This window comes from Vulpes lagopus, chromosome 1 (genome assembly GCF_018345385.1).
Source record: "Vulpes lagopus strain Blue_001 chromosome 1, ASM1834538v1, whole genome shotgun sequence".
NCBI lineage: Eukaryota > Metazoa > Chordata > Mammalia > Carnivora > Canidae > Vulpes > Vulpes lagopus.
In genome coordinates this window covers 172326795-172352760 of record NC_054824.1, presented here as the reverse complement: position 1 = coordinate 172352760, position 25966 = coordinate 172326795, and the positions used below count along the sequence as shown (strand labels likewise).

Here is a 25966-nt window from a genome sequence, read left to right as displayed (position 1 = left end):
TTCACTGTCATGCCATCGTATGGGTATTGAGTCAATCTGGTCAGCAGCTGAACTGAGTTTGGGTTTTGTTGTTGCTATAGATAACTTCAATGCATCACACACTTCAGATTCCTCCAGCTGTGGGCTGCTGCTACTCTATGTTTCATGTGTGGCCTCAGGTGCCAGTGGTTTTTTTTTTTTTAATACTCTTGCCCCATCCTCAGCTTTCAGTGGTCTCTGTATGTCTACTGCAGATGGAGTTCCTCTCTGCACGCTTGCTCCGTCCCCGTAGGGGTGCTATTGCTTATTACTCAGGGCAATTCCCATGTGGGAGTGGAATGGAGTTCTTTATCCTTTTGGGCTGGTCTCAGTCTTAGGTCCTCAGAGGTGGTAGTTTCTCAGTGTTCCTGCATTCCTGCCTCCACTTATTGTAAGAAACACTTGGCTAGGTTTTAAAATTGGAACTTTTAAAGGAGTATTGGAGGAATAAATTTCCCAGTGTATAAATCTGTAATACAGGATAATAACCACCATTATCAGCTCACACTTCTCAAATGTAACCCAATACTTGAGACTCCTAAGCATGAAGATCAAGGTTAAACAGATATGTATGGCAGAAGACACTAAGCTGGCCATCTCAGACAAAGAGGCATTAACTTCATATATGCTATATAGTGAAGTGACTTTTCCAACAGTGAGATATGATATGAGTACTAACTCAGAAACAGAGCTTAAGTTTTTAAGTTCCACATCTACAGGACCACAGCCAACCAGCTGAGAAAAGGCTATTGAGGCTACCTAACAATCCCCTAACCTAACAAATGTGAATGAAATTTTAGTTCAAGTCTAACTATGAAGTGAGGTTTAAATTAGGAAGTTCAGGGGGCACCTGGCTGGCTCAGTCTGTAGAATATGTCACTCTTGATCTTGTCATGAATTCAAGCCCCACACTGGGCGTGGAGCCTATTTAAGGAAAAAAAAAAACAAAGAAAAGAAAAAAAATGAGGAAATTCAGAGTTGTAGAACACTTCAGAGTGAAGGATATGGTGTCCATAAGGAAAAGGAGTCTTATTAACAAATGCCTGGGATTTACACAAAAACAGACTGATATGAACACAGGCAATCATGAAGTTGTAATAGAAAAAAAGGAATAGAAGAGGAAGACTAAAGGACAAGAGGAAACCACACAGGTGAATCTCATCCCGGTATGAGGAAGGCATCAATTATGTTTGTTTGGCACAGAGCCAACTGGCAAATACAGGTGCCAATGAATAGTTTTTGAAAAAAAGTATGCTTTGTATCCCCACTTAGATGGTGAACTACTTGATTACATGCTTTGTTCTATACTCCTCTCCATCTAGCACAGTGCTCGGAACTTAGTATTTGCTCAAAATTCATTAGTTAATTGATTTCTCTGCCTTTGGCATCTTCAGTAAAGCACAATTCACAAGGCAGAGTCATCTTTCAGAAATGTGTGAGCTTCCCATCCCCTCAAAACGGACAAAGGCAAGAAGATGAGAGAGGGATGAGAAAGGTGCTAACATTTTACCAAATTAATGAGGGGATATATTGGTGCCCACAATGTGCTGGGAAATACAAAAACAGTCATAAGCCTGTCTCGGAAAAGCTTGAGCAAGTCTATAGGGATTAGAACAGTTGCTGAATTTATGGTACCCTGGGAACCTCTATTTGTCAAGTGCCATAGAGGCAGCCCTGACACTGGCACAGGTGAAGATGAATTTTCATTCAGAGCAGTGAGCCTTCTGACTCCATTAATCCTTAGGGTTTTGATGATGAATTTCTTTCTTTTTTTATTTTATTTATTTTCACTCTAATGCCTCCTCCCACTGCCCTGTAACAGCGTGGAAGGAACGGAACAGATGGTGCTTTACGTGGAAGACCGAAGGCTCATGAGGATACAAAGCCTGCCCACTTTGAAATCACATGACTGCACGTGCAAGGAAAAGCCTTGATTTCCCCTGGGAGACACAGATGCAATGATGTTAGTATTCCCAGTGGAGGGAAGGGAGGGGAAGGCTAACAGGCCATTTACAAGGAAGACCACACTTACACTAATATACTCTTCAGCAAGAACCGTGTTTAATCACAAAACAACAGGAGGACAGATATCTGAAGATTAAAAAACACCAAAGTAAAAGAGAGGCAAGTAAGGGTTTTAGTATGCTGCTATGCAAAGCCCACTTAGAATGAACTAGTGAGGACATACAGTAGTAGAATACTGGCCTCTAGTTAACCTGCCATTGGCTCTGACCCAGTTTTAATCGGAAGAAGCCAGGATTTACAACCTGCTTAAGGATGGGGTTTGACAACTGCTATAATCAGAAGAGCTGTCAACACAAGGACAGCTGTCAAGCCAAACTGTAATTCATAAAAAATAATAGCTAAGCCCCTAAGACATCCCCAACATTGTCTGTACCTACTGGATTTAACTATACTTAGAGTTTTATGAAAGTTACAGAAATAGGCTAAGCGTCCTAAAATCAAATAAAAAAAATAGCTATGAAGTACCTATTATGTAAAAAAAGTTAAATAATACTAAGTGACCAAATGGGTAAAATATGCTCACCAGATTCCTGAGGACATAGTGTTTAATAAGTGGTTATTAATATTATTACATGCCCAACTCTATTTTGATGACCTTAAAAACTGGCAAAAGTCTAGTGACCTAGTGAAAAATCTTAATTAAAAATGAATCACTCCTGTAAGTGATTAATTAAACTTAAAATATTAATTTCATGAAATATTCCTGAGTTGTCAGAATATTTTAGTTTTATATGTTTGTAATGCCAAAACCTCCTAACTAATGATATTATTTTAGTGTTTAATTATCTTGATTATAATAAATATGGTATTTGTTTTGTTCTTTCTGCAATGAATAATATACTCTGAGAGACAGAAATAGAGGTTGTTTCACTAGATCAATTTTGGGCAGGATTCCTGAATCAGAGATAATTTTTATTCATGTCTAAACTCCCAGTAAACAGAAATAAGAATATAAAAGCACATGGATGGACACAGATGTTGATAAAGCACAGTTTTGAAAAATAGCCTTGACTCACTAAGGTGACCAGTGATAAAGAATTTTAATTTATTTTATTTCTAAAAAAGATTATCTTCCAGAAAATAATGTCTACTTTAAAAGGATACTGTAATTATTATTGAAATTATGAAAACAGGACTGGAAGTGTAATCAGAAGACCTGGACAAGTGTCTTAGCTCTGCTACTACAACTTGTATTACTTGACCCCACCAGACTTCAGTTTTTCATTTGCAAGAAAGCAAGACCTAGCTCAGACATTTGTTGGAAAGGTTGAAAGATTATGTATATGAAAACAGTATCACCAACACCTTTATCTGGGTTTGGAGGGGTTTTGTGTGTAAACAATTTATCAGAGTATATATAAATTAAATACAGAAAAGTACCAAAATCAAATATATAAATTTTCTTATGATGAAAGTATCCATATAACTAACTAGCACACAGATCAAGAATCAGACCATTATTAGAATCTCAGAAGCACTGCTGCCCTTGGTAATTCCTTCCAGATATTACCTATCCATTTCCCCAAGGAAATGGATGTTGAGTTTTTCCTGTTTTTTGATCTTTATATAAATGGATACATACAGTACGTATACTTTTGTGTCTGGCATCTTGAACTCAACAGTATGTTTGTGAGATTCATCTAAGGTGTTGTATGTTATGGTTGCTATGGTTCTTTCTTTATTGCTGTATAGAATTCCATTGGATGAATATCTTATCTGATTGAATCTCCTAATTCCTGAATCTGAAGATCTGAGTGTTTTATCAATCACAAAAATTATCAATTAAGTATATCTTCAAATATTGATTTTTATCTACTTGTTTCTTCTGGAACTCTTACTTAAAAATGATGGACTTTATTACTTTATATTCAGTGTCTCTTCCACATTTCCATCTCTTTATCTTCTGTGTTGCCATTTAGAACTACCTTTCCATTCATCATTTTTTTTAACTTCTGCCAATTTTGCACTTTAACCTATCCATTGTAAAATTTATGTACTTTTTATCTATCAAAGTTCATTTGGTTCTCTTGCAAATCTGCCTATTCTTTCTTGGAATGTCTTGTTCTTATGTTTTTCATCCATTGATTTTAGACAAACTTCTGATAATTTCTATCCAGTAATTTTACTGAAGTTCTTCAAAGTCTAATCTTGAGGTTTACTATGTCTGCTGACGATCACTTAAGTTTACTTTGTAGTTTGGGATTATAAGCTCATTTTCAGCAGGGCTTCTTTCTTGTAGGAATTTTGTGCTGCCCTTGTTGAGAATGTGTCCCTCAAGAAAAGTTTAGCATTTGCTTTTGCCAAGTCCCTCAGACATAAGCAGCTTGTACACTTATTTTGTGCAGCTTGTACACTTATTTTGTTAATTTCTTCACTTGATGATTTATAAAACAATCAGAGTGTAAGTTTAAACTTCAAACCCATGTGAAATAGGGCCTTTCCCCCCCAACTCAAATTCTGGTGTGTGGCAGATAAACTTCTTTGCCTTCTTTTCTTAAACTGGTGGGCCAACTTTTTCTAATGTAATTATATATATATAATTTTTTTTTTTAACTGAGGGTGTAGCCCTTTGAGCATCCTGGCTTATGTGCCAGGATGGTCTCCATTCCAATACCTCATTTTTTCTCATTCAGAAAGCATCATTTCCAGGGTTTGGTGGCATTGAAGCCCAAGCTCATAGTTTCCCTAGTTTAGATGCAGTGTTAGCTCACACACTTACCATTATAGTTGTCACATCCTCGTATACTGGGTGGGAGTTCAAGACACCTGAAGTCTGGGCACATCCCTGAACCTTTTAAAGAGGATTTTTGGTATATTTTATCTAACAAATAGTAGGTGCTCAAAAATATTTGTTGAATGAATGTAATATAATTAAGAAAGTAAGTCATATTCACAGTACTAATAGAGCCTATAACATTCTGATTTAAAATAATTTAAAATTAATTTTCAAATTATATATATATAAAATCTCCAAATATAGAAGTTATTAAAGGGTTTATCAGAAAACCTGTTTATCCTATACTTGTATTCTAGCCCTGCAGTTCCTCTTCCCTCAGGCAACCAACACTAGCTTTTCATGTATACTTCCAGAGATATCTTATGCAGTTACTAGCAATATGTATAGATTTTTTCCATGGTAGCACACTACGTACCACTGTTCTGCTCCTTAATCCTTTCACTTAACAATGTATCTTAGATATTTTTCTGTGTTAGTATGCAAAGAAAATATAACTTATTTTGAAGCCAAAATCAGGAAGACCTTTGGAAAATTCCAATCCTGCTGCTATCTAGAAATGCATTTTGCAATATATCAACCTTAAAATGGACACATTCCCACCTCTACTGAGGCATTTGCCCCTAATGGTTAACTAGGGGTCACGCAGTGACTCATTTCCATTTTCAAGGGTCCATTCAGTCTCACTCAGCTGTTAACGAGTTTCTGGATGGAGAAGAGAAAGGAAAGCACAACACATGCCACAGAGAAGGCACTACAAATATCTGAATGAGTGGATGCAACAAGAAATGAGGGCTGAAGATCAGAGCTGAGTCAGCAGAGCATGTGGATGCACCGGCAGCTGTTGTCTTTCTAAGCACAGCAGTGAACTCTGGACCTAATGCCAAATATTCTGGAGAAAAAGATGCCTGCTTCTTAAAGTCAGACATCAGGTAAAAGGCACAGTCCTGAATTTTACACAGAAAGCCTCACATTCATTGTGAAGTTTCTTATTTCCCCTTTTTCATTATCTGTAGTTGTCTGACTTATACTTGGTTGTCCCAAATTACCATCACAACTGTGGATATGGCTAAGAAAAGTTTTTTTCTGGGTCAAAAATTAGGGTTTAGAATAGCCAGTTCTTGGTGATGTTAGAGGAGCTAAATGACAGAATTATCACCTAAAACATGCCTGAGGAGTAATGAGTGCTGTGGAAGGAGGCACGGGAAGGGATTTGCTTTTCTCTTCTTTCCTAGTAAACCTAGAGATGTGAGTTTGAATTTCTGGCTCCTGTAGGTGAGTTTATTAACCTGAGTTTTGGTATCCTCATTTTGTAAACTAAAGCCCTACCTCTTTTTTTTTTTTTTTTTTTAAGATTTACTTATTTATGTATTTGGGAGAGACAAACTACATAAGCAGGGGGAAGGGCAGAGGGAATCTCAAGCAGACTCCTTGCTGAGTGTGGAGTCCGATATGGGGCTCCATGCTATGACCCTGAGATCATGACATGAGCCAAAAATCAAGTCAGACACTTAAACGACTGAGCCACCCAGGCGCCCCACCAAGCTCTATTTTAGAAAGAGCCTCGAGATTCCTTTACCTGTATACTGCATTGTGTATGTATATTTTGTACGTATAAGGTCAAATTATATCTAAATGTTATAGTCCACATTCTCTGATTATTACTGGAAGACAGTTCTTTAAGGGACTCTTCATGATTCTGCATCTCTTGAGAGCAAAGGTAATGACAGCTTTTATTCCAGACTCTTTTTAAGGCTGTCTGTATAGTGAACAGCCTTGGACTACAGAGGTAATGCTTCCTTCCAGAGTAGAGGGTAGGTTTCTTTACTGTCCAATGTAATAAAAATAACATGTTCTCCAGGGCCACAGCTGGGCAGGTTTGCTTGCAGCTCATTATATTATAGACTAGAGTTCCCTAAACTTAGGATTCCTAAGATATGATACACTGTGTGTATAGTATCTATCTGGGCTTCTCTGCTTAGCTCCTACGGGACTAAAAAAATGAAATAACACAAACATAAAGCTCATGCTGCTTGCTGTGTTATGAATAATCATTTTTGGTGGTTTTTGCCAGAATCCATGAAACTGTGTCAGGTTAACTTGTTAATTTGCAAGCAGGGTATAATCTTAGACTACGCATAGTTCTTGACAGTTAATAGTGGGGCTGAGCATATTTTCTTGCTGTTTATTTGCTATTTGGCTCTTCCCATCTGTGAACTATCCATTTTTGGGGGTCTATTTTTCTATTTGACTGTCTTTTTTTTTTTTTTTTTTTAAAGATTTTATTTATTTATTCATGATAGTCACACACAGAGAGAGAGAGAGGCAGAGACACAGGCAGAGGGAGAAGCAGGCTCCATGCAGGGAGCCCGATGTGGGATTCGATCCCGGGTCTCCAGGATCACGCCCCGGGCCAAAGGCAGGCACCAAACCGCTGCGCCACCCAGGGATCCCTTGACTGTCTTTCTTAATGGCTGGGTGGACAGTCTTGATATATTCTATATACTGATCTTATGCAGGTTATTTGCATTTTAAATTAAATATCTTCTAGTAGTCTGGCCTTATGTTTTCACTTTGTTCATACTATCTTTTATTTAACAGAAGTTTAAAATTTTAATGTACTTATCATAATTTAAATTAAGAAACCATTCCTTACTCTATTCATCTAAAAGTTTATAATTTTGCTTTTCTTTATATATCTATTCACCTAAAACTGATTTATGTGTATGGGGTGAGTTTTTTTTTTTTTAAGATTTTATTTATTTATTCATGAGAGACACAGAGAGAGGCAGAGACAGGCAGAAGGAGTAGCAGACTCCCCGTGGGAAGCCTGATGCGAGACTCGATTCCAGGACCCTGAGATCACAACCTGAGCTAAAGGCAGACACCCGACCACTGAGCCACCCTGTAAGTTGTCTGGTTATCTACTGTTGTATAACAAATCACTCAAAATCTAGTGGCTTAAATACAATGTATTAGTTTTCATGATTCTCTGGGTTGACCAGTTGGTTCTTTTGCTTCAAAGAACTAATTCTTAGTTTGTTGATTTTCTCAATTGTTTTTCTATTCTCTTTTCATTCATTTCTATTCTAATCTCTATTATTCTTTCTGCTTTCTTTAGGCTTTGTTTGCTGTTCTTTCTCCAGCGTCTTAAGGTGGAAGATTAGGTTACTGATTTTCTTCTTTCTTAACACAGGCATTTATAGCTATAAATTTCTCTGTAAGTACTGCTTTAGCTGTACTCCATAAATTTTGGCATGTGCTGTCTTCATTTTAATTCATCTCAAAATATTTTCTGATTTCTCTTTTAATTTCCTCCTCCTTGACCTACTTGTTACTTGAGTGTGTTGTTTAGATTCCTCATATTTGTGACTTTTCAAGTCTTGTTATCTAATTTCATTTCACTGTGGTTGGAGAACATACACTATATTATTTCTATTCTTTTAAACTTATTGAGGTTGTTTCATGGCCTTCATATTGTCTATCCTGAAGAATGCTCTATGTGCAGTTGAAAAGAATATATGTTCTGTTGTTGGTGGAATGTTTCATAGATGTCTGTTAGATCTAGTTGGTTTATAGTCTTGTTCAGGTCTTCTATTCCTTGTTTACCTTCTGTTTAGCTGTCCTATCCATTAATAAAAGTGGGGTGCTGGAATCTCCAACTATTTTTATTTTATTTTTATCCAACTATTTTTTTTAAATTGTATGAGTTTTTTCTTTAGTGGTTGCTCTAGGGTTTACCGTATAAACATTTTAACTTCAGCTTCAGATTTATATTCAACTTAATTGCAGTGATATATAGAAACATCACTTCCATATATCTCTATTCCATTTTCCCTCTTTTGGTGGTAGTATTGTTATATCTGTTACATCTATTAATGTTACAAATCCAACAATACATTATTACAATTACTTTAACATCTGTAGTCACTTCCTTAGCCCAGTATAACTTTGTTCTCATCTGTCTCCTCTGGGCTGTTATTGGCAAATATATTATACTTCTATATGTGATGGGCCCAATACACATTATATACATATTATTTTTGACAGTACTTTTAAAAATCAGTTAAGGAAAGGAGAAAAAAGTATGCATTTATACTATCTTTTATAACTACATGATTGTATTCATGAATCCTCTGTTTTTTCATGTGGATTTGAATTACCTTTTGGGTCATTTGCTTTCAGTCTGAATATTTTCCTTTAGTACTTCTTGTCAGATAGGTCTGCTAGCAACAAATTCTCTCAGTTTTTGTTTATCTGGGAAAGACTTTATTATATCTTCATTTTTGAAAGATAGCTTTGCTAGATATATAGATATATATTCCTTCTATTTCTATAAATAGATATTCAAGGTCAGAACACAGTGGGATAACATATTGAAAGTGATCAGGGGAAACCACTCAACTGGGGCATAAATTGTTCTACAAACCAACCAAATCAAATTGTGGCTTTCTTAAAGGTCAGTGTTTGATATTTGTTCTTACTTATGAAGGCTCCTCCCAGCTGGAGTATTTTCCCATTCTCTCCATTATTCTTGAGAGTACCCTTGTTCAAGAAGCCTTGAACTTCTCCAGGTTCTGCTGCAAGTGAAGACAGTTCCCTTGGGAAGAGATTAGGAGCTGTTTTATAGCTAGCTTCTCCCTCCAGGCAAAGTCTCTGAGCCAGATTCTGGAGCCAGGAGTGTGGAAAACAGTAAACTTCTCTTTAAGTGACACCCCTCCTCCCTCTGCTCTAGGAGTTGGTGGTTGGTGGCAGTACAGGGACAGCCTGGTTTGCCTCTCCTGGCATGGAGCCACTACCTTGCAAACCAGGGCAAGGGTGATCAGAGCCTCAGTATTGTCAGTGTACCACATCCAAGCCTCCATCTCATGACTACACTTGCCCAGGATTTAGCTCTTTAAAATGTATTTTCTAAAAAAAAAAAATAAATAAATAAATGTATTTTCTAAAAAAAAAAAATAAATAAATAAATGTATTTTCTACCTTTTATACTAATGTTTAAGAATATAGTAAAAAAAAAACTGACCTTGTATTCAGCATCTTTGCTTTATTGTATCAGTTTTAATAATCTGACTGTAGAGTCTCCTGAATTTCTATGTAGCTACTTATTTTATTTGAAATTAATGATGATTGTTTCTTTTTATCCCTCCCATGTGCTTTTTTATTTCTTTTGCTTTTCTTTCTGTGTAGTCTAGGATTACAATATAATATTACAGAAAATTAGTTTGGGAGGCATCTTTTTTTCATTCTTGTTTTTAAAGGAAATGCTTCAAACATTTCATCTTTAGTAATATTTGTACTAGGTTTTTGATATATAATTTTTTTTAAGATTTTATTTATTTATTTATTCATGAGAGACACACAGAGAGAGGCAGAGACATAAGCAGAGGGAGAGGCAGGCTTGCTGTGGGGAACCTGATGTGGGACTCGATCCCAGGACCTCAGGATCACGACCTGAGCCAAAGGCAGATGCTCAACCACAGGGCCACCCAGGTGCCCCAATATATAATCAGGCCATAGACGTTTTCTTTCTTTCTTTTTTTTTTTTTTATGTATGTTGGGGCTTTTTTTTTTTTTTTTTTTAAATGATAGTCACACAGAGAGAAAGAAAGAGAGGCAGAGACACAGGCAGAGGGAGAAGCAGGCTCCATGCATCGGGAGCCCGACATGGGATTCAATCCCGGGTCTCCAGGATCGCGCCCTGGGCCAAAGGCAGGAGCCAAACCACTGCGCCACCCAGGGATGCCCCCATAGACGTTTTCTTGAGTTTCTAGTTTAGTAAGAGTTTTTATCATAAACAATCATATTAGCTAACATCTACTGAATAACTACAAGGTATTGGACATTGTCCTAAGCACTTAGCCCATTATATGTTCATAACATATCTCTGAGGTTATTATTATTCCTATTTCACCATAAATAAACAGGCACATTGAAGTTACATCATCTATCCAAGCTCGGTAGTAGAACTAGAATTTGAACCCAGAAGTTTGGCTTCAGAGCCTGGGGTCTTAAACACTTTTCTGTATTGCTTCTTTATATTGCATTCTGTATTGAATTTCCTCAATTGCTTTTTCTGCATCTGATTTTACTAAATGGTTTTTCAATTAATTTGCTAATGTGGCAAACTACATTAACAAATGTTTAAACTGTTAAATCATTTTTGAATTCCTAGGAGAAATTCTACTTAATTACATGTTTAAAAAACACTCATGGATTTCACTTGCTAATATTTTATTTAGGATTTGTATATATATGTTCAAAAGTGACACTGACTCACAATTTTCATTTTTTTGGTGCTAGTTTTGGTACCCAGGTTATATTAACTAAACTCATAGATGAGTTGGGGCACGCATTGTGATATTCAATTGTCATCATCAGGCTGATAAATATAGTTGGTATTAACAGCTAGTCCAACAGACTCTTGGACAACTCAGTAAGGTTTCTGACATCCAAGCAAATGCTAATAAGAAGTGGACAAAAATGTCCAGTGGTGGCCAAAACTGGCAAAAAGAGCCTAATGTATTCTTTCTTTCTTCTTTTTTTCTTTTCTTTCTTTTCTTTTATTTTCTTTTTTAAAGGATTTTATTTATTTATCCATGAGAGACATAGAGAGGCAGAGACACAGGTAGAGGGAGAAGCAGGCTCCATGCAGGGAGCCCGATGTGGGACTTGATCTTGGGACTCTAGGATCATGCCCTGAGCCCAAGGCAGATGCTTAACCGCTGAGCCATCCAGGCGTCCCCTTTTCTTTTCTTTTAATTTTTCTTTTTAATTCTGTCTTTCAAAGTCTGACGGTGACTTTGATCCTTAACCTGGTTTAAAAATTGATGGTTGTCCCTTATTCAACCATCTTCACCTCCAAATAGACTAAAAGTAAGAATACTTTTACTAAGTGCTTTATTTGCAATATACTTCAGTATCTTTTATCTGAATTTACCCAGAGAGATAAAATTTACCCATCCCAATTTACTCTTTAAGAGCCATATTATGTCAATCTTACAGACTATCCTCTATTTTATAGTGAAAATTACTTAACTAAGCTAATCAGTTAGTAAGCGAAAGGAGTTAAAAAATCAAATCTTTTTCTTTGCTTCAATTACATCAAGAAAGTATTTCTTCTCTCATAATGACAATGATTAGCACCTTAGTTGTCACTGACAGTATGAAGCATGAAATAATGAATTTTCAAAGGGGGCTTGGAGGAGCCTCCATTTCTGTTGATGGTATAGAAAGGCTCAATTTACTATGAATGTTCCTGTAAGAATTTTAATATATCTCTAACTTTAGAGGCTATTAATCTATTTTCGAATAAAATATTACTGTATTTCTGCTGGTGACCAGACATTTTTCTTTTTAAATTTGTGTTTATATTATTTCTTAAAATTCAAGTATAATTAACATATGGTGCTATACTATTTTCAGATATACAATATAATGGCTCAACAATATTATACATTTCTCGGTGTTCATCAAGGTAAGTATAGTCTTAATCCCCTTTATCCATTTCACCAGCCCCCATGCTCCCACCCACATCCCCTCTGGCAACCACCAGTTTGTTCTCTCTCTCTCTCTCTCTCTCTTTTAAAGTGGGCTCCATGCTTAGCATGCTTAGCATGGAGCCCAACATGGGGTTTGAACTCATGACCCTGAGATCAAGACCTGAACTGAGATTAAGAGTTGGATGTGTAGCTGACTGAACCACCCAGGTGCCCCTGTTCTCTGTATAAGAGTCTGTTTGCCTCTCTTTTCCTTTGTTCATCTGTCTCTTCCTTATTTCTTACATGAGTGAAATCATATGGTATTTGTCTTTTCTCTGATTTCTTTCACTTAGTATTATACCCTTTAGGTTCACCCAAGTTGTTGCAAATAGCAAGATTTAATTCTTTTTTTTTTTTGAGGCTGAGTAATATTTCCTAATGTGTATGTGTGTGTATACATATATACACATACACACCACATCATCTTTATCCATTCATCTATCAATGGACATGTGGGTTGCTTCCATATCTTGGCTATTATAAATAATGCTGCAATGCAGATAGGGGTGCCTATCTTTTTGAATTAGTGTTTTCATTTTCTTTGGTTAAATATATAGTAATAGAATTATTGGACCATATGGTAATTCTATTTTTAATTTTTTGAGGGACCTCCATACTATTTTCCAAAGTGGCTGTACCAACTGACCAGGCATTTTTCAAAGTACTGGATAGGGTTGGACAAAGGTGAAATAGAGAAAACTTTCAAATATGATTATTAATAATTTGGAAACATCTTACCATAATGTAGAGCTGTTTGACCTTCATCATCCTGTAAAAGAAATTAATAACACATTTTAGAAGTCTATGTTATTGCAAAAGTATGAAAGTACACAAGCTATAGCAAATATATTTGATATACCAAAGTTCTATAATTTATCAGATACAGTTCTTTGAGCCTTCCTGTAACTTTTGACCAAGTTCTCTAGAATGCTGAATGGCAACTTCTGCATTGCAGCTGCTACATCAGAATCACAGGACAATCAGGTTACAGATATTAAATCAAAGAGAACCTCTTAAAATGTGGCAATCTGATTACCATTAATGGCAAAAAACCCTGACACCATATATCCTTTACCCTGGTTAATATTTTAATGTTTTTTCCTAAGTTTATTGCCAAATCTATGTAAAAAGTCTGTGATTTCTCATAAAAATTAGTAGCTTTTGGGGCACCTGGGTGGCTTATTCTGTTAAGTGTCTGCCTTCGACTCAGGTCATGATCCCAGGGTCCTGTCAGGCTCCCTGCTCCTTCTGCCCTCCCCCTGCTTATGCTCCCTTCTCTCTCTCTTACATGCTCTCTCTAAAAGATAAATAAAATCTTTTTTAAAAGTTAGTAGCTTTTATTTATTTTTTAAATTTTTTTTATTTTTATTTATTTATGATAGGCACACAGTGAGAGAGAGAGAGAGAGGCAGAGACATAGGCAGAGGGAGAAGCAGGCTCCATGCACGGGGAGCCCGACATGGGATTCGATCCCGAGTCTCCAGGATCGCGCCCTGGGCCAAAGGCAGGCGCCAAACCGCTGCGCCACCCAGGGATCCCCAAAAGTTAGTAGCTTTTAAATCCCTTTCAAATAGTCACAAATTCCAGGCTCATAATATTATCAAATATTACCTGATTAAATATCATAAAGAAATGTGATTTCAAAGCATATAAAGTCCTAGAAGTTGTTAAGAAAGTCAAAAGTTCCCATAGATTACTCTGATAGTTATTTTTTTCTTTTTAAATCAAGATATTCTAACTACATATACTAATTATAGCACATATGAGTACTTTTAGCAATGCTGCCCCTTAAGTTGAGAGCATATGATCATACTATGAGCAAAAATTCATCAAGATTAACTACGAAGCAGAATTTAGTAGTTTTTTTTGATATTCACTTAGTAATATCACAGCCACTATTGTGTCCCTGGTAATTAAGAATAAATAATTTTTTTTTAATTTTTTATTTATTTATGATAGTCACAGAGAGAGAGAGAGAGGCAGAGACATAGGCAGAGGGAGAAGCAGGCTCCATGCACCGGGAGCCTGATGTGGGATTCGATCCCGGGTCTCCAGGATCGCGCCCTGGGCCAAAGGCAAGCGCCAAACCACTGCGCCACCCAGGGATCCCAAGAATAAATAATTATTATGAATAACTGGGAGAGGGTGATTATGCCTAATCAACTATTGCGCATACTATAGCTACTTTTCTCACTTCTTAGAAGTTAAATGTGGGGACTAATTTCCAGAACTTTTTGGCTATGGTTCTCTTTATTGAATCCCCTAGGAAGAAAAGCAAAAGCTGCCATAGGAAACTTCTTTTCTGGTTCAGAGAAGTCGTAAGAAAAAGTCATTCCTTAAAAGCTTTTTAACATAGAGAAGGTTTATAGAGCTGACATCTGGTGGGGGGTTAGGGAGACAACCTTGAGGCAATATAACAGCTTAATTAAACTGTTTTCCTCCTAGACAATGGGAATTCTTGCTGGATTTGGGGGTAAGGCATAAGAAAGTAGGTGGAGATCTGAAAGAAGTAATTAATTTTGAGGGACCTTGAGAGTAGGGCCAACTTGGCTGAAGTGTAACAGGGTTAAGTCTGGGCTGCCCACTGAACATCATTAGGATAATAAACTTAAGGGAAGTAGAAGATGGAAAGCAGCACAAAGAAGTCAGGAAGACAAAAGAATATTTTTACTGGGATCCCTGGGTGGCGCAGCGGTTTAACGCCTGCCTTTGGCCCAGGGCGCGATCCTGGAGACCCGGGATCGAATCCCACGTCGGGCTCCCGGTGCATGGAGCCTGCTTCTCCCTCTGCCTGTGTCTCTGCCTCTCTCTCTCTCTCTGTGACTATCATAAATAAATAAAAAAATTAAAAAAAAAAAAGAATATTTTTACTCCTTTAAAACAATTTTAATAGAAGTATAGTTGACACACAATAATATATTAATTTCAGGTGTTCTACTTAGTGATTCAAGGATTATATACATTACAAAATGCCTATGTCTTTCTTGTCTTTTTCAACATGGCCCCCACCTTGCTCCCTGCTCCCCTTTGCCTTGCCCTGCTCTTGAGGTTAAGGACAGGCAGAGGTTCCAAGTTGATGTTTACAGTGGGCAGCATGACAATGAAAAGCTGCATTTCAGAGTATTCTGACCTGCCTGGCTATAACCAAAAGCAATTTAGAAAGAACAGAACTGCCCATATGGCTTTAGACTCATGTCTAATTTGGCCATTTCTAATGTTAATCAGAGAAAGCGTATATAGTGTGTGTGTGTATGTGTTTATACCTTCACATGCAATCATGTGAGCAGTTTATACAGTTGTGCTTATGGCTTAAATGTCCAGCAACAGAAAACAATTTCAGAAAGGGCTTAATCTATTGCAATTTTGGATTCATGCATCCATCACACAAAGTTATATTTTCCACAATTATCTACCTTTACAAAGTGTAGCTCTCTTGCTATTTGTGTAAGTTTCTTGTTTAATTGCTCTATTTATATATATTCAAAGTTCCGTTTCTTTTCATTTCCATCTTTCTTCCCTTCTTCCCTCCTTCCTTCCTCCCCCCCTTTTTAAACAAGATTTTTATTTGTTTATTCATGAGAGAGACAGAGAGAGAGAATGGTAGAGACACAGGCAGACAGAGAAGCAGGCTCCATGCAGGGAGCCCGATGTGGGACTCGATCCTGGGTCTCCAGGATCATGCCCTGGGCTGAAGGCAGGCGCTAAACTGCTGAGCCACCCAGGCTGCCCTCCTTTTTTTTTTTTTATTAAAAAAAAGTAGGCTCCACACCCAGTGCAGAGCCCAACGTAGGGCTTGAACTCACAACCCTGAGATCAAGACCTGAGCTGAGATCAAGAGTCAGATGTTTAATGGACTGAGCCACCCAGGCACCCCTCTTTTAATGTCTAATTGTTTATCTTCACTAGGTAGGTGGAAACAATTTCTTTTAATCATTTTTACCACTGAATACTAAATCTGTATCTCCAGCCCAATTTTTATTAATTAATTAAAAATATTTACTGAGCTCTATTGTGTCCCAGTCACTGTTCTAATGGACTGAAAACGCAGAAGTGAGCAAGAGAGAAAAGATCCCTCATGTTATAAGTCTTACATTCTACTAGTAGGGGAAGTAATAAGCAAATAAATATATTTAATAACAGGCAGTGATAAGTGCTCTGAAAAAAACAACAAAGCAGAATAAGGGTGTGGAGTGACATGGGTACTGTTTTAGTAGAGAGGACAAAGAAGGACTCTATTAGAAGGTATGTATACACAGAGAACTGGGGAATATTCTAGGGTAGCCATGTTTAGTAAACCATACCACCCTCCATCTTCCTGGTCTGAAAAGCCAAGTCAAGCTGATCAGAGTTTTCGCTTAGGATTTTAAAATATGGAACTAGGCGATTGCAGTATGTGTACAAAGGTTCTTTCTTTCCTGATGAAAAGAAAATGTAGTGAAATAAGAAAGACAACAACAACAACAACAACAACAAAGAGAGACAACAACAGACAAATAGTGTATTATTTCACTTACATTAAGTACTTAGAATACTCAATTCATGGAGACAGAAAAATAGAATAGTGGTTACCAGGGGCTTGGGGAAGGAAGGAATGGGGAGCTTTATTTAGTGGGGAGAGAGTTTCAGTTTGGGACGGTGAACAAGTTCTGGAGGTGGACAGTAGTGATGGCTGCATAATGTGCATGTGTTTAAGCCACTGAACCATACACTTGTTAAAACGATTACTTTTGTATTTTACCACAATTAAGAAAAACAGAGAATTAAAAAAAAAAAAAGCAAAAGCAAAAGGTGTCAGCCCAATCTGCAAATGGCAACATTCTCTACTTCTTGGAGAAAACTTCCACAGTAGGAAAGAATGAAGTATTCACAAAGAAAAGTCATGGTCAAAGATGGTGAGACAATGAGGCTCAGATTCTTGTCATTCCAAGTACAGCCTTGCCCTTCTTGGTTAAGTGAGCCAACAACAAAATACTCCCTAGACAAAATGTTTATCTTTTTTTTATCACTTGTAAGTAAGATTTCTAACACAGAATGCAACCCAATTTATGACCAGAGTCTTTCTCCCAATTCCTTCTCCCATTTTGGTGACTGCCCGCTCCCAATAAGAATACTTCTCTGGACTCCCACAACTGTAAATGCTCTTCCCTCTGCTTGGAAACTATCCTCCAATCTTTTACAGATACTGTCTTGCTTTTCTCTCATGTTTTAAAATGCGACTTAAATATATTTGAGCATTTTAAATAGACTTATTTTATAGTCCCTATATTTCTTTTATTTGAGATCAAGGTGAGGAGATGGGTGATGGCTACATGTGATGTTTGTTGTGCTGCTTGAGATTTGCTTATTATTGATTGACTCCTGTGTGCTTTATAATTTTGGACTGTAAGTTCATTATATTTTATTTATTTTTATTTTTTAAAGATTTTATTTATTTATTCATGAAAGACACATAGAGAGAGAGAGAGAGAGGCAGAGACAGGCAGAGGGAGAGGCAGGCTCCATCCAGGGAGCCCGATGTGGGACCCAAACCCAGGACTCTGGGATCACGTCCTGAGACAAAGGCAGAAGCTCAACCACTGAGCCACCCAGGCATCCCTGTAAGTTCATTTTAAGTGTGGTTTTTAAGTGTGAAAAATTCTGTGCTGTGTTCACTGGATTGAGGATTTGTCCCTCCAGAATGATTTTGCTTTTGTTTCTGCTAAGTACCATAGAGATACTAAAACCCTTGTTTGTTGATTCCTTAGTGTGGGGATTCTGAACACTTAAGCAGAGTAAATTTTAAAAGGGCAAACCTCTCTCTCCCAGCTCCCCTGGGCCTGGAGCACCAGCCAAGACAAATTCTCCATATTAACTTTGCATCAGTGGGCAGATTATTTTAGTCTATCTCCCTGACAGTAGTTGGTGTTCTTTGAGCTCTCTTATCTCATAAGTATTGAGATTGGCAAATTCTTTCAGGATAGCCCACTGTTGGCTTAAACTTACTACTTTCTTTTTAAAGCTCTGGGTTTTTTAAAGCTTAGTTTTAAGACTTACAATTTTGTTTCTTACCTGTGTTTGTTTGGACCCTTGGAGAATTACCTTGCTTTTTTCATAAGATCTGCTATGTGTTTAAAGGGATGCTTGTTATATTTTATTCTGCATTCTTGGGTGTTTTTTGAGAATTTTTACATCATCTAGTCTGGAATCTTGTAGGAAAAGGAAATCCCTCACCTTTAAGACACAGTTCAGCTTCTTCAGGAAACCTTCCCAACTCCTCAGGTGAGGTTAGGTGCCCCTTTTTCTACTACTCTATGCACTTGCCTGTCTCTTCCACTAAGGCCATAAAATTCTTGCAGGCAAATACTATCTTTTACCCACTGCCTATCACCATATCTTGCATAGTGTATGCTCATATTCATGAAATGAGAGGATGAATGTACTTTAATCTTTCCTCATTGGTTTATTCTTTAATTTCTTGACCTACCTTTTTTGTTTTAACTGAATTTTAAAAAGTCCCCACATAATTGCTATAGTGTAAAGTATAATACCAGATACAGTAATGCAATGAGGGACTAAACAATGATGAACAGGAGACTCAGTTTATTTATAGTTAACTAAATGCTAACTGACTACTATATTCAGATTGACTTCTAGATTCTTTTCTTCTATACGTGCATATAGCAGATTGTCTCTCCTGAATTTATAGATTACTTCTCTCCCCACATGTATTCTGGACTAATCCTTTCTTACTTTATTTTGATCATGCTTCTATTTTATTAATAATTATTTCTTTACGAACTTAGTTTCCTTCTATCTCCAGACTGGGCAACCTATTGAATATAAGAAATATATTTAATTTTGCCAAATGAAACATTAATGAAAATACTAAATATTTTGTTCAGAACTGATATACAGGAAACTTTATTTTATCCCTTTAACATTAAGTCACTGATAACACTATTGTTTTCTGTGTAAAAACTCTGTAGCCAAGTCTGATTTTTTTTTCTCCTACTGCTAAGAGCATTTTATCAAACTGAATCAAGAGCCATATTTCTAAGTCAAGATTCACAGATTTTACAGCTAACATTATATTCAATGATGAAAAACTGAGAGCTTTTCCTCTAAGATCAGGAATAAGATAAAGACAGACATCCATTCTCACCATTTTACTCAACATAGTACTAGAAGTCCTATCTCCAACAATCAGACAAGAAATAAAATGTATCCAAATTGGTAAGGAAGAAGTAAAACTGTCACTATTTGCTGATGATATAACACTCTATATAGAAAACCCAAAGACTCCACCAAAAACTATTATAATCTATAAATGAATTCAGTAAAGCTGCAGGATACCAAATTAATATACACAAATCTGTTGCATTTATATACACTAATAATAAAATAACATAAAGAGAAATTAAGAAAGTAATATCATTTATAATTGTACCAAAAGGATAAAATATCTAAGAATAAACTAAACCAAGGAGGAGAAAGACTTATATTCTGAAAACTGTAAAACACTGATGAAAGAAATTGAAGACAACACAAATGAAAAGATATTCCATGTTCATGGATTGGAAGAACCAAAATTGTTAAAATGTCCATACTACCCAAGGCAATCTACAGATTCAATGCAATCTTTATCAAAATACCAACACCATTTTTTTTTTTTTTACAGGATGAGAACAAATAATCCTAAAATTTGTATGGAATTACAAAAGAGCCTGAAGAGCCAAAGCAATCTTGAGAAAGAAGAACAAAGCTGAAGTATCACAATCCCAGATTTCAAGATATACTACAAAGCTGTAGTCATCAAAACAGTATCGTAGCAGCACAAAAACAGAGACATAGATCAATAAAACAGAATAGAGAACCCAGACATAAACCCATGCTTATTTGGTCAATTAATCTACGACAAAGGAGGCAAGGATATACAATTGGGAAGAGACAGTCTTCAATAAATGGTGCTGGAGAAACTGGATAGCTACATGCAAAAGGATGAAAACGGACCATTGTCTTACACCATACACAAAAGTAAACTCAAAATGGGCTAATGTGAGACCTGAAACCATAAAATTCCTGGGGGAAAATACAGGCAATAATTTCTCTGAAATTAGCCCTAGCAATATCTTTTTAGATGTCTCCTTAGGTAAGGAAAACAAAGGCAAAAATAAACTATTGGGACTACATCAAAATAAAAAGGTTCTGTACAGCAAAGGAAACCATCAACAAAATGAAGTGGCAACCTACTGAACAGGAGAAAATATTTGCAAATGATATATATAATAAGGGGTTAATATCCAAAATATAAAGCTATGGAATGAATAATACAGGAATAAAAGATACAGTATAGGGAATATAGTTAATGATATTTTATCACTGCAGGTGACAAACAGAAGGTAGCTCTACTTGTGAGCATAGCATTACATATAGAGAAGTTGAATCACTATGTTGTATACCTGAAATTAATGTAACATTGTGTGTCAACTATACTCAAAACAACCCAAACAAAAAACCCAACTCTTTCTTGGAAAATAAGAGGGTATTTTTTTAAAAGAACTTATACAATTCAATCCCCCCTTCCCCTCAAATCTTACTAAAATGGACAGATGGCCAAAAGACACATGAAAAGATACTCAAATAACTGATCATCAGAAAAATGCAAATCAGAACCACAATAAAGAGTGCCTGAGTGGCTCAGTCAGCTTAAGCATCCAACTCTTGATTTTAGCTCAGATCATGATCTTAGGGTTGTAAGATTGAGCCCTGTGTTGGGCTCCACACTCCGCGCAGAGTCTGCTGAAGCTTCTCTCCCTCCCCCACTTGTGCTCTCTCTAAAAAAATAAATAAGAATACATTTTTTAAAAACCTGTCAGAATGGCTAGAATCAAAAAGACAAGAAATAACAAGTGTTGACAAAGAGTGGAGAAAAAAGGAACCCTCATGCACTATTGGTGGGAATGTAAATTGGTATGGCCACTGTGGAAAATAGAATGGAGGTTCCTTAAAAAATTAGAAGTAGAAATACCATATGATCGGCAGAAACACCACTACTAGATATTGACCCAAAGAAAATGAAAATACTAATTTGAAAAGATATATGCACCCCTATGTTTATTGCAACATTATTTATAATAAACCAAGATAAGGAAGCAACTCATGTATCTACTGACAGGTGAATGAATAAAGAAGATATGATACATACATATATACATACTAGGGAATATTACTCAGCTATAAAAAGAATGAGATCTTGCCATTTGTGACAACATGAATGGACCTAGAGGGTATTATGCTAAGTGAAATAAGTCAGAGAAAGACAAAATACAACATGATTTCACTTATATGTGAAATCTAAAAGCCAAAATAAATGAGCAAGCAAGCAAACAAACAAAAAAACAGACTCCTAAAACAGAGAACTGATGGTTGCCAGAAGGGAGATGGGTGGGGAACAGGTGAAATAAAGAAGATTGAAGGGTACAAACTTTCAGTTAGAAAATAATAAGTCAGGGAGATGAGAAGTATAGCATAGAGAATACAACTGATTAAAAAAAAAGATGTAAATTTGCAGGCACGGAAATAACATGCTTCCTAGATGTTCTCTGTGAGAAGAAAATTCTCCTGAGTATTACTGGTTGGTTATTTTTGTGACCACAGTGATACTAATACTCTAATTTAATTCAGACCTGACCTATCATCTCTACCAGTATTAGTTCTAAAGATATTAGTAGTAGGGCAGCACAAACCATTAAATGCATAATAACAGAGATGTACAGAGGGGATGGATTTTCCCATGTGGTCAATGAGAGATTTTGTTCTTATTCAGTAATTTGATATTTAAAATAAAAATTTTATTTTATTTTAGAAAAGATTTTATTTATTCATGAGATATGAAGAGAGAGAGAGAGGCAGAGACATAGGCAGAGGGAGAAGCAGGCTCCATGCAGGGAGCCCAATGTGGAACTCGATCCCAAACTCCAGGATCACACCCCGAGCCAAAGGTAGATGCTTAACCACTGAGCCACCCAGGCATCCCACAAATTTTATTTTAAAAATACTATTTCAAATGAACACATGATAAGGGAGGTACACAAGAAAATTAATTGTGAAAGATTATAAGTAGTGATAAAAATTATGAGTTACTAATTTGATTTTGGGTAATTTTTAATATTATTTCTAAGCTTGGAATGTACTGCCTTCCTATATGAGATCTGTGACTCTGTAACAGAATATGATTATTATTATTATTTTTAAGATTTTATTTATTTATTCTTGATAGACACAGAGAGAGAGAGAGTCAGAGAGAGAGAGAGAGAGAGGCAGAGACACAGGTAGAGGGAGAAGCAGGCTCCATGCAGGGAGCCCGACGTGGGACTCGATCCCGGGTCTCCAGGATCACGCCCTGGGCAGAAGGCGGCGCTAAACCGCTAAGCCACCAGAAGTGCCCTGAGACTTATTTTAAAACCAGAAGTGTGGGGCAGCCCCGGTGGCTCAGTGGTTTAGCGCTGCCTTCAGCGCAGGGCCTGAGCCTGGAGACCCAGGATCGAGTCCCATGTTAGGCTCCCTGCATGGAGCCTGCTTCTCCCTCTGCCTGTGTCTCTGCCTCTCTCTCTCTCTCTGTCTCTCATGAATGAATGAATGAATGAATAAATAAATAAATTTTAAGAAACCCAGAAGTGTGTACCTCTTAATCCCCTTTACCTATTTCACTCATTCTCCCACCTCTCTTCCCTCTGCCAACCATTAGCTTGTTCTCTGTATCTATGTATCTGTGTCTGTTTTGTTTCTTCACTTGTTTTTTTTTAGATTTGACATATGAGTGAAATTATATGGTATTTATCTTCCTCTTATTTCATTTACTGTAAAGTCCTCTATGTCTACCCATGTTGTTGTATTTAGCAGGACTTCCTCCTTTCTCATGGCTAAGTAACGTTATATACTTACTGCACATATATACCACATCTTCTTTATCCATTCATTCATGTATCAATGGACACTTAGGCTGTTTCCCTATAATGGCTATTGTAAATAATGATGCAGTAAACATAGGGGTGCATGTATCTTCTCAATTATTGAAAAAACATCATTTATTATACATGCTATAATACAAATGATGCCGTCATAGGGCATCAAGGAATAGAGAGCTATTGGGCCTTCCATTAAATGATCCCAGGCTACTTTTGTTTTTCATTGATTTTGATTTTAGTCTTTTTTTTTTTTTTTTTAACACTTTTCCTCATCACAGGATTATCAAATATCCTTTATTACTGACCATGTGCCTAAACTAACATTTGCTACTTCTGCCAAGGACTGGTAATCAGATAAATAGGTTCTTCAAGTTGTGTCTAAAATGAGGAAAGTGTCTGAGTGATGGGGCTGGTGATGGTCTTACAACACAATCTGTAGTAAGCTTTGTCATAGATCTGTATGTTCCATTTTATCTTGAGTTTGGGGCTAAATGCCCTTGGTCAGTAATTTTCATTGTAGGTGTACTTTTTATACTCTGGAAGCTTTTGTTTGCAGGCAATCTGGAGTGGCAAGTAACTAAAGCAAACAGAAAAGCTCTGACTGAGAAGAGGACCAACCTGGAGCCCCTGAACACATGGCACTCTTGCCTCTCTGCCAGTTGCCAGTACTGGCACCAAAAGGGGTTCCCACAGTGGGGAGCTTGAAAATCACTTTCTAAAGACTTGAGGATGATGGGTTAACAAGCTTCTGGGTAAGTCAGATGTCCCTGTTTCACTTGCTGTCTTTCTATCTCAGGACATTCGTCTGATCCTTCACAAAATTGTGGAACGTGACAAGAAAACAAGTGAAAGAGAACAATCGGAAGCAGTGTGTACCGATTACTCATCCGTTTTAAGGCAAATGCCCAGATTTATATTTACACAAATGTTCTCAAGAACAGGTTTGTTTTTGGAGCTGAAGCTGAAAGGACTACATGGACTTCATTCAACATGCTGCAAAAACTGCTAGAAAGAGGGACTAGAATAAAAGAGACACAGTGTGAGTGAGCAGTTGAAATTAAGGAATGGATAATGTCTTTGCTGTGCCTACAGGGTAGTCCTCTTAGGTCCACCTAAGATTCAGACTCCTAAAGCTACCATTGAACACACTTGGCATGAGTTTATTCAAAAGGATGTCAGACAGAAACCATTGAGAACTTGCCATCAGGGCAGTGTCAGCCTGGAATCCTTGCAGTAGACAGCTTGCCTAGCCATCCAGGAGCTAGCTTTTCTCTAGGAGATACACCTCAGGTGAGAGAAGAAGAAATCCATATAAGCGGGTGTGGGACCTATCTTTAATTTGGAAGCCCTGCTGTTTTATAGGAGCCATTGTATCTTGTAACAATAGCTTCTAGGGCCCTACAATGGATATGCCAATTACAAAAAACTCAGGACAGCCCAAAGTGCAGTGCCCCATCAAATATTTAGCATTCCTTTGCAGTTCCAGGTAGTCCAGGTACAATTTACCAATCAAGGGGGTCATTTATTTTTTTAATTTAAATTCAGTTAGTCAACATATAGTACATTAGTTTCAGATATAGAGTTCAATAATTTGTCAGTTGAGTATAACACCCAGTGCTCATCCCATCATGTGCCCTCCTTAATGCCCAACCCAGTTACCCCATCCCTCCACTGGGTGTGGAGCTCGACACAAGGTTAAATCTCAAGACTCTGAGATCATGACCTGAGTCAAAATCAAGAATTAGACGCTTAACTGACTGAGCCATATAGGTGCCCCAGAAATAACTTAATTTTTAAAATGAAAATATATTTTCCCAAAGAGAAGAAAACATAGTGAGAAGGGTGACATTGTTTTACAGTCTTGCAAATCCCTTTAATGCCTGGCTAAATAGAACATAACTGGATATTCATACCTCATTCAGCATTCATTCCGTTGTGATACCATGTCATATGGTCTCTAAAAAATGCCAATGTGTGTTCAAGAGTGAATGAGTGTAAAAGGGCAAACAGTGTCTTAATGTTGTTATGAAAATAGTTTTGAAAAGATCAGGACTCCCAGGGGTTCCCATTCCATACTTTGAGAACCCCTGGGCCTAGGAAACCCTGCATAATTAAGACCCACCTAATTTCCTAATCTGATCTCATAAATGCTGTTTTTCTTGCTTTCCACATGGCTAGATCCCTCATCCTTCAAGTCCCAGCTTCTCTTTCATCAACGGAGAGAAAGTCTTCCTTCACTACTTGCTCCAAAAAGGTTACCTCCTGTTATCCCTCAATCCAATTTCCTGGTTGCTTCTTTCTTAGCACTTATTACACTTAATAGTTTATAAATGTATTTATCTGTTATCTTCATTTGATTATATAAGGATAGGACCTTTGTGTGACATTTTGACTATTATATCCCTTGTATCCAGCACAGTATCTGGCACATAGTAAGCACTCAAACATTTCACTGAGTGAATGAATGACTGAATCACGGATTTGTACAAATACTTATCTGTCAAGGATGTTACTGCTTACATTCATTCATTAACAGATACTTACTGAGTACCTATTATGTGCCAGGTACTGTTCTAACTTCAGTAAGTAAAAACAGACAAAAATCTCCATCCTAGTTTTGGAGGAGGGGGATACAGAAAATAAACCAAGGTAGTAAAATACGCAGTATGTGAGCAGAAAAGGATAGAAACGCTGGAGGCAGG

General features: G+C 37.0%; 1 protein-coding gene across 3 annotated transcripts in view; it reads right to left on the bottom strand.

Annotated features, from left to right (window-relative positions):
* ACBD6 (acyl-CoA binding domain containing 6) overlaps positions 1–25966 on the bottom strand; it is a 214402-nt gene that overhangs the window by 9246 nt on the left and 179190 nt on the right. Inside the window, exons 7-9 of one of the 3 annotated variants that reach the window (XM_041756213.1) lie at positions 13057–13087; positions 4763–4834; positions 2069–2109 (exon numbers count right to left, since the gene is read on the bottom strand). In XM_041756213.1, the coding sequence (XP_041612147.1) occupies positions 2084–2109; positions 4763–4834; positions 13057–13087 (129 nt within the window). In that variant the 3' untranslated portion in view covers positions 2069–2083. Of the gene's footprint in view, positions 1–2068; positions 2110–4762; positions 4835–13056; positions 13088–25966 lie in introns of those variants that run through there. The other 2 variants (XM_041756193.1, XM_041756202.1) reach the window with 2 other exon arrangements.